General features: G+C 37.3%; 2 protein-coding genes across 2 annotated transcripts in view; one reads left to right on the top strand and one right to left on the bottom strand.

Annotated features, from left to right (window-relative positions):
* Nucleotides 1-18,878, top strand: part of LOC126855807 (limbic system-associated membrane protein-like) — a 32,630-nt gene that overhangs the window by 479 nt on the left and 13,273 nt on the right. Inside the window, exon 2 of the mRNA XM_050603776.1 lies at nt 4,709-4,908. The gene's annotated coding sequence lies outside the window, so the exon portion shown is untranslated. The remainder of the gene's footprint in view (nt 1-4,708; nt 4,909-18,878) is intronic.
* On the bottom strand, nt 359-15,466 carry LOC126855812 (uncharacterized). The gene is made up of 5 exons (XM_050603788.1): nt 14,379-15,466; nt 13,463-13,629; nt 8,565-8,701; nt 7,414-7,590; nt 359-3,897 (listed from the first exon to the last, which is right to left on the bottom strand). Exons 1-5 carry the CDS (start codon nt 14,466-14,468, stop codon nt 3,740-3,742), a joined length of 729 nt encoding a protein of 242 aa, XP_050459745.1. The 5' UTR covers nt 14,469-15,466; the 3' UTR covers nt 359-3,739.

Here is an 18,878-nt window from a genome sequence, read left to right as displayed (position 1 = left end):
GTATATGACCTTATAGATACAAAATCGCGAAATTAACATTCGTTATTACATCGTTCTATCTGTCGCGTGTTTTAATCGAATTTCATATTAATAATCTGATTATACAGATTAGAGATCGCTCAATTTCAACTCCACAACAAAATGCATATCATAACTTTATAAGTAAGCAGTTATAATTTTTATTCGCACTATTGCATAGTTTTCGGTTGAACTCGATTAGTTTTATAATTATTATATCGATAATAAACAATACAGTTTATGGAAAAATAAAGAAAGATAAAATCAGCGTTCAATTTTTCGCGCAAGAAATATTACAATAGTAATGCATGCAAATTTTATATTTTTAAATATAATACGTTTTCATATTTAAATAACTTAATTGGAAGACAGTCTATTTTTTCATACACATCGAGATTCATTTTTGCTATTTAATTATCATGCAGTTTTATATAACTATTGCAAATTAACTAATTATTTTAACTATTACCGTTCGCTTCGAACGATTCAAATTTATTTCAACATCATTTACATTATATCTCAACGATTTGATTTTGCCATTTGCGTTACCTTATGAGTTTGAATTAGTTTCTAATGTTTACAATTTCTCTCTTACTGCCTAAAATACGACGTGTCAGCGCTAATATCTTTGTTCCTTTTTAATGTTCCCTCAACAAAAATTCGACGAGTAAAATATTCGAATAGTTCGGTCCCCTTTTCACATCGTGGTAGGATTAAATCAGAGCTGAGAATTGCAATTTTCAGATCAATTTTCAATTGTAACCGATACCCGTTGCTTCCTCTCGCTAGGATAGTGTTCCAATAAACTCTGAGAGAGGTAGAGTGAGTATCAGCTATACGAAAATCGACCCGAAACTTTCCAGTTCTGGATTAAATGAACGCAGAAATAATCGAATCGCTAATTCGAGATGTAACAATTGTCCGCGAGAATAAATAATTTCACATCGAGGGCCTTTAAGACAATCTTTTTTTTTTCTCGAAAAAACGATTCGCAATCGATCTATCTGTCTGATATACATCTCGATAATAGTTCATAATCTGCGCTAATTTTTCCACCTCGATACTTTTTACGCGATCGGTCTTTTGCTATCCGAAGATTAATAATTGTCAGGTAAACGATTTGGTGAATTCGCTCGATATCATAATTGATATGTGTAATTTAATCGAACATACAATCTTTCTCGCATTATACTTATTGTTAGATTTTAGGAGAAGAATGAGATATACATTGTAATCATTTCCGTGCATCATTTACAGCCGACGGCTGTTTTTTCGCAATGTTTATATAAAATAGTCGCTCTATTATATAGTCTTCTAATCTAATTTACATTGACAACTTAATCGAGTTACTATAAAACGCTCAAAATATCACATATCACTTTTTATGAACCTAATCATTAACGTAAGAAAGAATCAAAGATGTGCGATATTTGTAAGAAAGATTTGTAAGAATACACTCTTGATAAGAGAGAGAGAGAGAGAGAGAGAGAGAGATAAGATATATAACAAAATAACTTGTATATTTTAAAATATCTCAAATATTTTTCGTATTATGTTATTATATGTACGATCGTAAATTACAATTGTATAGGTACGTGTGTGTGTTGTTTTCAAATTCTTTTTCTCCGCTTGCTAGTAACATCTAATATCATATAGATATTGTTGTTAATAAAACGGTAGTGCTTTATTTATGTGAATATATAAAAATATCCCAAGTTTGCATTATCTGGTGCCATATCTGGACTTGTAATATAAAGATAATATAAAAATTAAAATGCATCAATTTTTTTCAGATAAAAATAATCATTATATCTTAAGGAGGATTTTTTATGATGTTTTATTTTTATCAAATAATGCCGATGTTGTTTAGAGTTAAAATCACGATGTAACGATTATATATATTCTGTTGTATATATTTCATATGCGGGAAATGTATGAATGTATACACAACACAAATTCTGCGCATGTTCTGTATACGTATGTGTGTTTACGTGTGTGTTTATATCTACGTATTGCTTTGTAAATAATCTCTAGTACCTATATTGTATATGTAGGATGCCCTACACACAGCAGTTCAGATATTCTCTTAATAGCAGACCGACCAATTTGGAGTCAATTTTTCCTTACCGAAAATATCGAAGAAGCTCATTATTTCTCGCAACTTTTTCCATCATACTTTTAACTAAGCTTTAAAATTTTTTTAATTCCAATTAAAATTGACTGAAAAATATAATTTTGTTGTTTATCTCTTTTTGTTGTTAATCTTTTGATTCTACAAAATTTAGCTTGTAAAAAGCCCTTTCTTTTTAATCGTTTATAATTCGAAAATTATTGATATCTCGATATTTTTGCTAAGAAAAAATCATTTTCGAATTGGCCAAAAAATTTGCTACTAGAGGAACATTTGGTGATTTTGGGACATCCTGTATTCTATGATATATGCGAAACACGCATACTAGAAGACTACATTGCGTGTGTGCCCATCGCGCATTATAAATAGATCGAGGTTGGTCCACTCACTTGTAAATATGCTAGGACATAATTGTTCCACAATATGCATCTACCGCTTTGACTTGACATAGACACATTTTTCTGACGATTCTATATATATATCTGAATGTAATATATTCGCGTCTAGGTTTCTCATATAATTCTTCTCATAGAATTTAAAGATTTGGATTTGATTAATATCAACTAACTTTGATTACGAGTATGAGTATTTCGAGTCGAAATCTTCGATTAAAATTAACACAAGCGTTAAAAGATCTAAATGCGATAAATTGGGAGAATTGGCGCGTTAGCACTTAAGAAATATGATTTGGGGAGATTCAAATTAGATTTGGAACAATGTTAGTGGTACGATTAATTAAAGGATTTTAGGAATTGAATAAAGGGCTTCTCCTCCGTCCCCCTGGCACTAGAGCGCCTTTTGTTCCGTGACTTGGAAATTTTGTATGGCAGCGAATTCTGAGAAGGAAAGGGTGTTCAAAAAAAAAAAATGAAAGGAGTATCAAGTGCCACTAGAATTCTTGCTGAGAAGTGTAAAAAGTGAAGCTGAAATTCCCTCTTTTCTTTATCCTCGTGCTCATCCATCCGTTATTTGTGTTCATTATGGCGTGACTTCTTAATAACTTTCGGTATTGGAGTCTCGAGCTCCTACTCTTTGATTGTCACCAGCTATATGTTAGAAGTTTATTTCAAGGGATATCTCTCAAATAGGATAGGTTTAGGCCTCGATTAGGCTTTGACATGTTTTTCCGGCGTTATTGTTGACATTTTATCGTTATTTGCTATTTTTCATAAATTATAATCTAAAAGAGATGAGTTTATCGAATGAGTAATTAAGGAAAGAGATCGTAAAATTTTAAAAGGTTACGATTAATAAACGCGCGTAATATCAAAAGTTTCATGCAGCAAAAATTTCGATAAAAGTAAAATGATGTATCAAAGTTTTGATAAGAGAGAATCGCAACTTTGAGTTCTGTCGGGAATAAATAATTGCGTAATTATATACAGAATACTTGACGTATGAGGTACTTGACGTATGACGTACTTTATGAATGGAACTTTTTTTCATATGTTTATAAACCGAAGTGCCGAAGTTAACGTTTTTTTACGAGATATACAATCGGAATTATTGCAAAAGTATCGGTGCGTAGTAATTATTTTCACGTATAATCGAAAATATATGATCTTTTAATCAATAAAAACGAATCATACGTTAAACATAATTAGTGCTCGCGGCGCAGCACAAAAATCTAAAGCCGCTACGGAAATAGGACGATTGTCGGTCTCTGTTGCTGCTCCATCGGTGCATCCTTCGTATTCCGTTGTTCCGATTGATTTTGTTCCCAATATTATGAAGAGCCACAGGTTTCTCTGCGAAGAATCAGAGAGAGAATCTTATGTCTTTAGATAGTCGATATTTTATCGCAGCCTCTATGCCTTTGCCTAAAGAAATATGGAGAAGTTTTAAACTTTAAAAATTTTTCGCAGATATAAATAGAAAATATTATAAAAATATAGAACATAAAAAATATAATAAGAATATTATACAAAGTGGGCCCAAACTGGTTCCGGCCAGACACATATTTTCCCTGATATTTATAAAAATGTATAAAATAACCGTGACTTCAGAGGTTTTTTGGCGCTAACTTTTTTAGGAAGCATTTTTCCACTCATGTTTATCGGAATTTTTTTTTATAAAAAAAAGATGGATATAATATGTTTTAAATTTTGGACAAATATACGAGAAAAGAAAAGGGTCACTTTTTTTTTCTTTACTGTGTTGAAAGGACGATTTAATTCCGACGTGACGATCACTATAAATTGCCATCGACGGAATTTTCTCGGATAACAGCTGTCGGTCGCGACAGTAATATTGAAATTCCGCGTGAGATTGAAAGCCTACCACGAATAATCTCGTGAGATTCGGCGTAACTCACGAGAGGATATCGACGCTTGCATTAAGTCTAAACAGCGAATGTAACATACTCCGTTTATTGTTATTAAGTTCTCTATTTGTTATCTCACAGACTATATTTATCTTTTCAAATATTATAAAATTAATTTTGCTTCTCATGCAAGAATTTGACTGTCGGAATACACTGTATGTATTTGAGTATACCATTGAAACGAAATAACGCGCGTAATCACAGAAATTTAACAAATCAATAAAAATTTGTTACAGATTGTAACTGGAAATATTTTTCACCGTGGGAAAGCGTGAAAAATTTCGGGCCATTGATGAACAATGTGCAACAATCCTGCTCAGTTTTGCGTGCACAGAAAAACTGGATCGTGTGGCCTTAACGAAGAATATTACGTGTTAACTGGTATCGGATTAATTCAACGTAGTTGTATTGCGGAACGACCAATGGGAGCAGTCAGGTAAGAGGCATGCGGCAATTCCGCTTCTTGGCATCGCGTTTCTGTCTAACGGAAGTTATTCGTTGAATTCTCCTTCCTGAGCGACGGGTGGTGGGATTGTTTCGCTAATATTATATGCGAAATTTGCAAATTCATCTCAGCTAGATCGCTCGCCGAGTGGCTTCTCCGTTCACGGAAAGTGCACTCTTTATCTCACGGATGTGCTTCTCGGGCCAACCACGATTCTCTCAAACGGTTGACCGCGTTCTTTTCTCTCTTTTTTTTTTTTTCTTTTTCCGCTTTCCGGGATCCTCATTTTCTCCCGCGAGCGAAAACCCGATTTTGCCTGACTCGTGACCTTGACCCGTATCACGTTACGTGTCAAACGCTACTGCTTTTCCTCTCGATAACCGAGCCGTGTCCGCGCGGTCTCGTTGCGCCATTTGACGTGTGTCCCCTTGCCTGCCGCGCCTCGGAAGCTGGGTTGTACAGTCCCGACCTTGCGCGCACCGTGCCAGTCCCTCCGACTATTAATTACTAATTTAGCCGCGAATACGTTTGCAAAATAATACTCCCTCTCTTACAGCGATGCGCATCAAGATCGATTAAAATTTAACCTCGTCAAATCAAAATCATTATGCAATCCAATCAGAAAAAGCAACGGTATTTCCGAATAATTTTTTGTCAGAAAATTATCTGCATTGCAGCATTCTTATCGATTAATTTGACGGAAAAGGAATATTGTTAGGCGGATCAAATATTTTTCACGTGTATTAACAAAATTTTAACGAGCAGAATTTCATTTGGCTTTAAATATGAACATAATTTAATGCTTCATCTACACTCCGATTCATTCGAAAGTTGTTCAACTACGGCAAAAAATGATGCAGCTATTAAAAATTTCCGATGAGTAGTTCACTTTTTTGTTTCTTCGGTTGATTTCAGATTCATTAATGGCCAAAAAACTTTTAGCTAATATTGTACAATTCTAATTATGATACCTAGAATAAACTAAAATTTTCTGCATCAAAAACGCGTTCTTTTTACGATAAAAAATATACGTTTTCTTCGACCATTGACGAATTTGCAACATAAATGCAGATGAGCAAGATATGAAAACGTTCATCGCGCGATATTGTTTCCATAAATCCTGGATTGCATGACATATGTATCTTTCCTTCTCTCGCATTCGTTTTAATCTGGTTCGTACACATACATATGATAAATATAGATTGTGCGCTTCCTATCGGAAACGTTACAAATTTTACATGCAAATTTTAGAAAGAGAGAGCTGATATTTTTTCATTTTAATTTTTCACATTAGTATATCATTTTAATTTTTGCATTCAATAAAAAAAAAAGCAACAGTTCAGAGCCATAGCTCTCCTCATCAAAATTGCGCGCAGCGATTGATCGCAATGATTATTTTTTCGTTTTGCTCGAAATTTTTACGTTCTTGTTCGAGATAATATATTGACTGCTATGTATTAGGAGAGACTTTTCAGCGGTCGTATCTCACGTTTTCGTTGAATGTCACATTTATTTGTCATTATTACGAGAACATTTAGATTTCAAGCGCTTATAAGATATTCCGGATCCGCAGGAATGTCATTAATTACGTTACGATCATCTCGAATATAACATTGTATTATTGTTCCCCGTCACATTGATTTATGAGAGAGAAAGAGCGTAGTTTAATTTGTGCTCAAACCATCTCTCGGTGTCATCCATTTCGCATTCTCTCTCACCCGCTCCTCTTCCTCCAACCTCTCGTTTCGCGCTAAAGTCAACTGCCGGCAGCACAATGGAAGGCAATATTTATCGAACAAGCGGGCGAGATTGTTTTACGAACGGCAGTCTAGATTTGTTGGCCGACGAGCAGTATTTTTCCTCCTTCCCTTCCCATTCTCCCTTCTCGCTTTCCTCGCATTTTTGCCCTCTGGCATTTGCCACTTTCGCTCGTCATGCTTTCTTCACGGACCGCGGGGGATGCAGGTCAGACAAACGGATTTTGCAGAATGAATCGTCCTTGACCCATATATTATCTAAGGTCGGCCGGGGCGTTCTCTCTCGCGTCCACTATCGACGCGATCCTACGTTGTGTACGCATTAATGATACGCTCGCAAAATCCATAATTTCTCTTCCGTTTCGTATATTATAATATCGATCTACTATATTATTTCATATCTCATTCCGTGTTTCAAGATCGAGCCAAGTCTTTTCGATATTTATTTCATCTATATATTTTTTTTTCTATTATTAATATATTTCTCGCAATGTGATGGCGCGAATAAAAATTGACATTTACTCAACTTTGGGAAGCGTGAATAAAAAAAATATAGAGATGAAAGAATAAATTTTTGTTATGTAAATTGCCAGTGTGTGTGTGTGTGTATATATATATATATATGTATAAAATAAATTTGCCTTTTAAGAATCGCGCTTGATACATTTGTGAGGAAAATTATTATTGGCTAGGCAAAGGCCTCGGTATACGAGCAAAAAAGATATCGGCGAAATTGTACCCGTGTCAGCTTCGGATTGAGGCATGAATTCTTGTAGCTCCGATATCAGCTGACCGATCTCCTCCGAGTCCTTTCGGATGCTGCAGAGTTCCTCCTCGTTGAAATCCGGCCTGATCTGTTTGCATAGAAGGATCTGCGAGACCACATTGCCGATATACGAGGGACCAGCGCGGCTCTCTGTAACGCGATAACGAAAACTGTGTCGTTAAATTTTGACGACGTCATTTAATTCCCTCGACGTCTCCTTCTTCAAATACGCGCGATATTTAAAGCGAAATAGAACTAGAGGGAATAATAATAAACGGTGTTTTATTACAATGATAACGTGTTCTATTTAGCGTGGCTTTAATGCATCATGTTTCTCAGTTTTTTTTTTCCGACGAGATTTAAAAAAGCCTGTATGAACTCTTGCACGTACAAGTCGAGGAGGAAATAAACGACCACTCGGAGTAACTTGTAGCTTAATATCAAGGAAATAGTTGTTAAATTATCCGAGGTAAAAGTTTTTCTTAAGAGAGACGGATAGCCTCTATTATCGTAATTTATTTGTAGTTGGTAAATAGTTGTACGAGAACATTTGATTTAACACGATAACATTTGTATAAAAATTATCATTATTTATCTCGGTCCATCGTGGGGCAAATAGAATTTGGCTCTTTGTGTCTCGATTATAAGAAATGATACATGGTTAGAAATTATTTATCGAATGCATAGCGGCATTCGATACTACAATTGTATGCGATAGTTTTGAGAGTCACGATCCCTCTATGAAATGCATGCCGTAAATCAATCTATTCGGTTCTTGACTCAAAGCGACCGCAGAAATTGATTTAATGTTACGCTTCGCAAACCGATAACGTGTGACTCGATTCTACACCTTTATACGTTCTAAAAACATTTGAAACAAGTTTCTCGTGTTTAAAGTTAAAATTAAAAGTATAGAAACAAACGAATGATGTAAATTAAACTTTATTTTGAACGATAAGTACTCATTTATTTCTCGAAATTAAAGTCACCAAGTTGTAACAATTTATAAAAGGAGTTATACAAAGTGCTCTCGTATTTCTGTTCCTATTTTCTGATGTTTGAGAAATTTCAAGATGATTATATTATATCAAGAGAAACGTTTGTATAACGTGCATAACACTTACCATAATATCCCGTCATATCCATGGGTATGATTCGTATAAGATTCTTGCTCTTATGCAGTTCGCGTAGAAATAGTTGTACGACGTAAAATAATAGCACTAAATTTGGACTGTCCACTGGTATTCCGACGTCCATAGCGCTGTAATCAAATATATAATGTATTTCTAAAAGGTTCTCAACCGTGTCGGAAATTAGAAATAAAATACGAGACATATAAATTAAATGTAATTTCATTACCCTTTCCAAATTTTATTTGGAATAACAAATGAAGGATGGGAAGAGCATTTTTTTTACAGAATGTACGAATGTATGAATAGCACCGAAATAGACAAGAAGAAGTAAACGAGAGATAGTAAAACTACGAGAGATCAGGTTGCCCAGCAAGAATAAATCGCGAGAGATATGCATTGCTTTAACGACTTCCTTTCGCGTCGGGAATGAAATTTAAGTAGTACATAAATGCGATTTCCTTCGTGCAGGTTTCGCGCGGTTTGCCGAATTAATTACATTAAAACCATAATTACCGTTGCTTAAACGAAAGAACCACTGCAATGTACTAATGCTGACCTCAACGCGCGCACCTTTCGCAAACGTGTTCAAGTGTTTATGTGTCATCGTGAGTAACCCTTCTTCTTTGCCCTCCGTCGCGTATATTTTTCTTCCGCTTTTTTTTGTTTTTCGCTGATATTTGCGACCGTGGTGGATAAAAACATCACGGCATTAATGGCGTGCTCGCATTATATACGTAAGAATTTTTAAGAACGATGGAGAGACTTCCCATTGGGGTGATCCCGTTACTGCGGGCGATTCTTAGCTCTGATGATGTATTATCTTACGGAGGGATAAACGAGCAGTAAATGTATGTCGAGCGAATATTACATCTCTCCGCGGAATTGTTTTTTTTTTCTTTTTTTTTTAATAATAAATACGTTGTTTTAAATTTCTAAAGTAATATCTTCGCAAAATAATACGCCGCAAAACATATAATCCGATAATACTGTCATGTGGCATAAGAAGGGTGGCTAGTAAAAAGCCGCAGGAAAATCAAGTACTCCGATTAACTCGTTTTACATCAATTACCGCATTGGTCCAGCATTGAGCATACTCCTTGTGCAGAAACCATTTCGATTGGCTTCCGATTAATGAGATTCCAATTAACGCGCGAAATAGATTGGCGCGACCGAAGGCAGCCGACCAATCAATCTATAAGCATATTCGCGACCGCTTCTTATCCTTATTCCTATTAAGGCGAACGATTCTCCGCGATTTCTTTTTTTCTTACATTAGCTATATTCTTTATTATTTATCCCGTGTTACAATTTATAGTTCTTGGTCAAATATTGTAGATTGAGGAGATAAAGTTTGAGTTATAATAATTATATTATAATGAGAAATGCAAAAACAAAGAAATATAACACAAAATGAGTCTACTTTTGCTCGCTCCCATTTTGTGGCGGCAATAAAGAGTTCCGAATTCAAATTCCTTTGCAAACAAATTCTCTTCTGGTTTATATAGTTTTTCCCTTCTTCTTTCGTATAGCCCTCCCCTCCCCCCTCCCTCTACCGTATAACTATTTGCATCCGAAGGAAAGAGAGCTATCGATTTTACAAATTAGTTCCTCGCAAAAAGTTAAGGGAGATGAGTCAAGGATAGGAGCAGATTTCGTAAAGAGCGCCACTCGCACAATTACAGATTCTCTTTCCCTGCCTTTTTCTTTGCTTTCTCTCTTTTTTTTTTTTTCTTTCCTTCTCTCTTTCATCCTCACTCAGTCGCCTTTGAATAATTCCTTCCGGGGCTCTGCACAGTTTAATAAAAACCTAAATGTTTTACGATTCTTTGTTTTTTTTTTCGAAATTTTTTTTGTACATTTTTAGTGTCTAAGTGAATAGACAAGTGTACGTTATTGCATACACATGAACATTAACATTACATTGTTAAATATACGATCCAGCATGAGACATTATTAAGATAAACATATTATATTCTTACAACAATTATTTTGACAAGCTTAACTGAATTATTTAAATGTAATAATTATTTAAATGTGAAAATAAAGCCAAGTTGTGCGAGATGCGAAATAGACGCCGGAATCTTATTTTCTTCGTTAATTTACAAACCGAGTTTCTCCTCGACTAAAGCTTGACGCGAAAGTTGACCAATTATCTTACTACTTATCGAGCTTGTACAGCTATAGATATATATACGTACACCCGTCGTCTGAAAAAATATAAAGATTTAATGCCGGATAATTATGTGAAATATCTGGTGTACTGGATTTTGAAGAGCGAAAATAATCATTTGCCGTGAAATTGAATTGTAGCGCTGAAATATGAGACACGAAGCGTAGAACGAGATTTTCAATGAGACCGTTTAATTAGACAGCCGTGTCGAACAGTTTATCACGCGTGCCGCACATGTGCATACGCATCATTTTATTTACGTCGCTTAAGCCGGATCATCGTGTGACGGTTACGGAACGATAATTATCGTTAACCCCCTTCCGCTTCTCGTTACAGTGCTGTTTATTTCCAGTTAGAGCCCGGAATAATGTTACTACGTGACCAGCATTCGCATTTCCTCCTCGTTTGATTACGTTAATAGCACCTGCCGCGGCGACACAACGAGGTTCGATTATTCGCTCAAATTACTTTATCGTTGCGTGTGAATCGTATTTATTAATTATTCCTAAAACGTCCGTCTCTATTATTATTTCGTCTTTCTTAGATTTTCTTTTTATTTCGTGTTTCGAAAGATTAGAGAGAGAGAGAGAGAGGGGGGGAATCTTTTTGTCGATGTTACATATTCACGTGTAGTTTATTCGAGGTGCGCGGTATACAATCAATCGATTACCTTTACATGTACATTCAATCACATATTACGTACACATCGCCCGATTTACGTTCTCGCTCAAACGTCACGAGTATTTCGTGCGCCCCGAAACATGCAACTGCATCGATTATGCAAAATACTCGCCGATGTTTTATTCGCGCGACCTTTTTTTCAGAGATCAAAAGAATGGTTGTTCACCACCGACTTCGCCTATATATTAATCCGCGATTATGTTAAAGAGACTCTCTAGCTTTTGGTAAATGTCTTGCAACTACTATATATATCCAGATGCGGAAATTGCACAGAGTATCTCTGTGCATCTCGAAACTCTTTATGGCGATTAAATTATTCATGAAAGATCGTCCTGCAAGAGGATACATATACACACATATTTGCGTATGTGCTCAATTATATTGTCTCGACTGAATTTAAAACGACTCTCTTCTTTCTTGCTTCGTGTCAAGTTCGCTTGTTTCTCTTTTATATAATTTTCAATATTATTTTATTTAATTTGAAAAATATACTCCAGAGTTATTGCTTTTTCAAGCATTGTTTATTCATTATTATCGTATTTTATTGGCAATTTGTCATGTCCAGAGATATCGTGTTAAGTGCCGTATTTATCCACTCCGTCGAGTTCGATTTCAAGAGCGTATCAAGAGCGTAAAGCGTTCGTAAAGTCTGTAATTTTAAACTGTAAACATTTCAATTTTCGCGGAAATTGTAAAACGCATAAAGACGCTAGGAATACGTCGCGCGAACTTTTACACTTTCGTTCTAGCTGCATGGAAGTTACAAGTCGCGCAAACGACACGAAAACACAAACAAGGAGAAACACAATACTCCCGGCATTAATACTTGATCGACGTCGTAAGCTCCGGCTCTCGAGAGCGCAAACTTTCTTCGAGCGAGCGCCCACCGCGACCTGGATCAAGCGAGATTGACGAGGCACAGCCGCACGACGTGCATATATTTGACTTTACGTAAAATCCACGCCTTACAAACATTACGACGATGTTCTAAGCAAATGCCTTCCGCGAACAGGCTGGAACATCGAAATTGAGTAACTAGCTTTGACAAAAGTCATCGACAAAAAAAAAAAAAAGATAAATATCGTGGAAAATAATAATATACGTAATGAGATCGTGCACGCGAGATAAGCGAAATGATTGAATTTGTCGATCGAGATTGCATCGCGGAAATAAATTTTATTAGATTCCTATCGCAAAGTCGATCAAAAGTTTTGGATGGCGACGGAAATTCTGCGTAAACCAGTGATAAAGGGCACCCCGTGGGGCGCGCCCGGTAAACTTACGGAATGAAAGTTATTGAAGAGGTGACGGAGAGGTGCGGGACGAATAAAACGGCACGTGACGCTTTTCTCACGACCATGATTCTTGGAGCGTTCAGTCGTTCCGTGGCATCTATCTGTGACCTGCATTGTGCGACAGGATGACGGAGAAGCGATGGATAAGAAATCGAGGAAAAGTTTCTCTCTCTCTCTCTCTCTCTCTCTTTCTTCCTTCCTCTCTTTCGTCGTCGCAAACTAGCTTTAATCCGGAGTTTAGGAACGGCGAAACCTTGTCCTATATTTTCGACGTCGGTCTCGTTAATCTCACGGTTTACATTCGCGCTCCTTTTCTTCGTCGTTCTGGCGCGATCATCGCATAGGTCAAAGGACCGTTCTCGTTATTATTGTCGGAAAAATTGCAGGAATAGCCCTTGCAAGAATATATATAAGCGAAGGAAATCGCGTGAAGGATATGAATATACGGTGGAGAGCGCGTTAATTTCCTTGTTGATTTAAACGCGCAATAAATGTATATATAGTTCATTTCCCGAACGAATTAACGCGTTGATCGAGCACGAATGGTTTGAGCGTTTGAAGAATAGCTTGGTATTGTATTAAATCGAATTAAATAGGTTCGAGTATACGTGTAATCTACGTACTAACGAGATATTATCTTCGGAGAAAATTCGAATAACACCACATGATTTTCATTGTTGCGAAATTGTTCGATCTTCGAAACTATTTCGATTAATCGGGCTTGTTCCTAAATTTAAACTCACCTCTGCACATGGGGCAGTACCAGCTGAGAGGTGCTCTTGCAAGCCTCCACGCAATTACGACGTAGCCTTCGTATTTTCTCTCGCAGTTCCGGACAATCTCGCGGTTGTCCGATATTAATGAGTAAATCCCGAAATTGCGCTACCTGGCTGTTTATGTCCTGGATTTGCTGAAACGCATGAAAAGCGAAACTCGCAGTCGGTTATCCATCGATTGTCCGATTAGGGAATACGGAAATAGCGTACGGGCAAATACGTTTTATTCGCGACGTGCATGTATATTATACATTTCCATTACACATATATTCCCTTGGTTATTGTTACATTTCTCTCTCTCTCTCTCTCGTTAAGCAATTTTCCTCGTTTACGTTTGTCCGATAAATGGATATCGTGTAATAATATATTTGCAGAATACTTGCCGCATAATTCGACATTCGAAGAGTATTATTAAATAATTGAAAATGACAGAGATAATGACTGTATATAGTTTATGAATCGATTGCGTCGCGAATAATTATTTCTCGCCCGATGTGATTTACAACTGAATAGGACTGGAAAATGAAAAAATGAGACGACGCGGTAATCACTCTCAGCCCCAATCGCTATTATTCGCAACAATATCTAATTATTCAGGCAAATTATTGAAAATTAAACCGTGAAAATTTTAGCGTTAAATATCCGTTATATATCTTTTGCAAAAAGATGAAACAGGAAGGTAAAACAAATGACGTGGGTCTTTAAAGGGGGACGAGATTCCGTGCCCAGCGGATTAATAAGATTTCGACGGCGCGATGACGTGAAAAATTTATTACGAGTCGATTACGTTGAGAGAGCTCGTTAAAGTTACATCAGCGGAAGACACGGGAGGTGGTTTGTCGCCGCGACCGCGATTTGCATTAAGATAAGACAATTCACTTACCAGGAACACCGTCTTATCGGTTTTCTCGGGCTTGTCGCATTTATCGTCGTGATGTCTGCTGGTCGATGGTGTCGGGGAATCCGTCATCATCTGATCTTGTTACGGACAGCTCGCTCGCCAATGGTCATCACTCGACACAACGATGATGATAACCGCGAGCATTTCCGATCGGCGACGCGTAGCGAGGCCACGCGGGGGGGGGACGCATACCGGTCGCGACCGGAAGTCAATCTCCAATCTTACGCTGTAAAGGTGCGATGAGCGCACCGATATAATCGCCACCGCAAAGTGTACTTGGCGCGCATTCCCGCCACGTTTTTTTTTTTCTTTCTTTTTTTTGTGCCGCGCGCTGGTTATTTTTACGCGATCAATCTCGCGTCACTTAAAGCTGGCTCATAATAGGCTTATCGTTTTCTCGGCAGTAGTATAGTCATCTCTCGGGCATCGGAGCGGTGCGGTTGCCGCAGCGACCTTTTCCCCTCGTGTGCTTTTTCAAAGGCCTGTGCGACATATTCTAATCGGATGTAGCGTTAATATAGGATCGCGTGTACACCTTTTTTTTACGTTAAACCTTGCACGAAACGGCGATATTTTTCGTAAGATCGAGTCGGGAGAGAGTGGATCTCATCGAAGAGCTTTGTCACCGATATCGAACTGTACAGAAAATTTCTATAACGAGATGAATACTACGTATAAATTGCAATTAGGATTACCCGCAAGTTGCAACTGTATCTCTCGAAAAAAAAACGATTCTGATTAAATCTGATGTGTCAGGATGCACGTCAAAAATCCGCGTGTCAGCCTAACAAGGAATTTTACGAGCGGAATTTAGGTTTACGCGGTGATCCGTGACGATTGACGAGGTCGCGCGACATCCCATCGCGTCCTCATCATCATCTCGCGATGCCCTACAGTGGTGAGGTGGACGATCTCATGAAATTCGATCGCGCACGATCTCTCGGCGAATGCACGCGCGAATCTCGCGTGCGCTTCCTCTCCTCTCACGGCATCTCTCATCTACGATCACGAAGCACCGATCAGATCTCAGCGGCGAGGGCGAGGGTGATACTATATGTGCCGTAGCAACACACGCGACAGACTAAAACGTGGGTTTCGCCCTCGAGCTCTTTCACTGCCGCGCGCCGCCCTGCGCCGAGCGCGCATGTCTGACTCGCGCTACGACGTTCTACTGCGACCGTCTTCCGAGTTTCGCGCAACCCCGCAAAAAATAGGCAATTTGTCTCTTTACTTGATAACGTTTTAAAGCTGTAAAGCAGCGTGATTTTCTCTTATTCATTCGGATTTTGAACAAAGTCGCTGCCACAAGCTGCCTACGCGCGATGGTCCATTATTGTTTCATTAGGGGACAAAAGTGATTTTCAAATATACGATATTAACTGTTTTTTGTAAAGCTAGGCTTTTGGAGAAATCGAAATTGGAAATCGGAGAATTAATAACGTTATTTCTCTCCGTTTTAAATTTGCATGATTTTCAATAACACGCTTTTTCATAAATGAATAAATTCATTTTAATAGCAGCTTTTTTTCATCGCAGAGGTATGACCGTTTAAAAATATAATTATAAATATCTTTATTAAATATAAATATCTTTGAAAGTATAATTTAAAAAAATGATTATCAATTTTCAAAATTAATTTTACAATGACATGTGCGACAATTGGGAAATATCTTTTATCGTTTGTCAAAATATATTATGTTGAATTTTTTTATTTATATCGTTTTGGCCGCGTAAAACATTTTTTTTTCTTATGAAAATTTAAAGGCAATATTTATGCGTGAAATTATAATTTTATTAAACAAGGTATTGATTGTTATGTTTGACTATGTTCCGCCATCTGTCGGGCAGCTTCATTTTTCCGTTCTTAAAAAAATTGGATTAAACGCGAAGAATAATGCTAGTTTTAACATGCACAAAGCATCCTGCGGACCTGCATACTTTTAGCCAAGAAACATGTACAATACTATTCCAGCGTGTCGCGTTTCGTCAAGCCACTTTACGTGAAGCGTGTAGCTACTTCGTATGCCATAAAGGTATATCGATGTAATGCAATTTCGATACCTTAATTGACGTCGTTGCATCTCGATAATGTTGCACATGGACGATATTTTTGCACAAAGCGCGTACCGCACAAGCCACTTTTCTGTTTCGCCTCGATAAACTTTCGGCGACAGTTTATTACCTTTCAAGTTAGAACTCAAAAATTTAAGTCAAGTTGCAATCTTTCAAGTCTTAAAACTCGAGTAAATTCACATAATCTTTGCAGCGCATGTCGCTGAATATGCTGCATGTGACTTTATCGCGTATGATTGTAAAAAGGTCTTTGAAGTTCTCGAAAAGTTCTTCCATCATTTCTTACGGCAACTGTTTGGCTTCAGGACGTTAAAGGGGAAATTTAATTTTGAACAGTACTATATTCGAAATACTAGTCAATACGAATCGGTGAAATCCTATTAGAAATGCATGAATTGAAAAATCTTAATATCATCTTTATAAAAAATATATATTATATGTATATATAATTTTTATGAAGAGAAAATACGCAAAAGAATAACAATGTTATATAAAATTAATAATTGAAAAAAATTGCACCAAAAATAATAAAAATGTATTTCCATTATTTTTTGTGCATTTTTACATTTATTATTTACGTAATTTTTTTTACGCAGTCTCTCTTTTGTTACAGTGATAACAATTCAGCTGCAGTTTTATTAGCCCGGTAAACCCTTGCATCTACGTTATGTTCTCGGTACACGACACGCATTCAGCATTGAATCATGGAGCGTGTGCACGCGACAGTATCCATATCTGCATTATATAATTATACAAATTGACAACAGGCAGTTACTGGTCGAATTGTCGCTGTCGCTCGCAGCTACATGATTGCCGATTTATTCGATTATTATTCGAGATTGTTGGATTTTGCTAATATTGAATTTAATTCGCGTTTATGCGAATATTGTATGTAAATATTGTTACGACATCGTATTTTTCAATCAGAAACACATGATCGCGGCAAAATCGATGAAAACGTGCTCGGCGAGTCGTTTGTCAAGCGATTCTGTTTTGTTATCCGCGTAATTGCACTTTTCAACTACTCGTCCCTCCTCGGATTTTTCTTAAACGTTCTCGTCTAGCATTTTTCCGTTCACTCTTACAGCTCATCAACTCTTACGAGCTTCGCGCCACCCTCTTTCTTATATCGCCGTTCCTTCGTGTGACAGATTGTAGGGTAAGCCAGAGCGATCGATTGTCTTAATAGAAATTAAATTTAAAGCTTGCCTCATCTTCCCTTCGCCTCGAGATACTTAATGCTGAAAATTAAAAGCTTTGGAAACAAATGGCGCAGCCTCTGTCATAAATTTTCCGCCGATGCTTGCTTATAAACTCGTTATGTAAAATTCGAGGAGGCGATAGAACTTCGATAGTAGATCCAAAACACGTTCTCCTCCATACGTTACATGATACATGATCCGCGCATCTGCGGTTTAAAGGGGTTTCTACGGTTTCGCCGATACTGACGAAGTGATCCTTGAACAAAGGGTAAACGTGGCTGTATGTGACGGTGATGCTCGCGAAACGAGAGTCTCTCGAAATACCGTGGTGCTTGACCGAACAAACTTTTTGCTTCTTGGCCAGTTTAGCTGCTATGTAACGTGCATCTAAGAACGATCGAAATTTCGTAAAGAATTAGAGACTTTCTGAAAGTGCGCAGTGGATGCTTTTCAAGCCGAGCGTCGAGAATATGTAACTTTCCATTCTTGGTATATCGATCGATAGCGCCTTCTCAAATTACCTTCTGACAATAGCACCTAGATAAGATCATCGAACGATTCAATTTGTCGAAGGGTCCCGTAAAAGAATCATCCCGCATCGATGTATAGGAACAGGACTTTCGAGTATCTCGAACAATGCATCGGGACAATTTTCTCTCGGAGATGCAATAGGTTATTAAAATATATACGAAACTATATATATTTATTTTCGAGCATTAAACAAATTAGATAGGGTAAATTAAATGAGTAATATATTTAGCAGAATTATTTAATCTTTTATCATGAAACGATAATTGTATTATTAGGCATTATTATTATTCTTAAGGGGAGGCTCTACTTGACTGCAAGAACAGCAGTTATACATTAACCGATCTATCGCAAATTGTTCGTATGTTCGTGACAACTCTTAACTGCCTCTTTAATGATTCTGTCGTCGTGTTGAGAAATCGTTAGTTTCTGCGGCGAACGGACGGCATACGGCACTGCAAGCCGACCCTAAACGAATTACAAACGCGGCTCCTTTGGTCTTTCTCGCGGAAAATTATAGGTCCGTAAATTCCAGTTTTACGTCGCAGCTTATCGCAAAGATCCTTTTTTTCTCATTGGTCTCGTGTGACCCTGTCGCGAGGGTTGTGATCCTTTTCTAGACTTTATTTAACGTCGCGCACACGTGCAGAGAGCGTACGATGCAGAGAGTTTATTTTGC

This window comes from Cataglyphis hispanica, chromosome 17, assembly GCF_021464435.1.
Source record: "Cataglyphis hispanica isolate Lineage 1 chromosome 17, ULB_Chis1_1.0, whole genome shotgun sequence".
Taxonomy (NCBI): Eukaryota; Metazoa; Arthropoda; class Insecta; order Hymenoptera; family Formicidae; genus Cataglyphis; species Cataglyphis hispanica.
The sequence above is the reverse complement of the archived record's forward strand: the minus strand, read 5'-3'. Positions and strand labels throughout refer to the sequence as shown.

Excerpts from the sequence above, each read along its gene's own strand:
- LOC126855812 (XM_050603788.1), bottom strand. The coding sequence starts at position 14,468 with ATGATGACGGATTCCCCGACACCATCGACCAGCAGACATCACGACGAT. Across the intron at positions 8,702-13,462 it reads GTACTGCCCCATGTGCAGAG|CGCTATGGACGTCGGAATAC; the intron begins GTGAGTTTAAAT and ends ATTTGATTACAG. Across the intron at positions 7,591-8,564 it reads GGATATGACGGGATATTATG|AGAGCCGCGCTGGTCCCTCG; the intron begins GTAAGTGTTATG and ends ATCGCGTTACAG.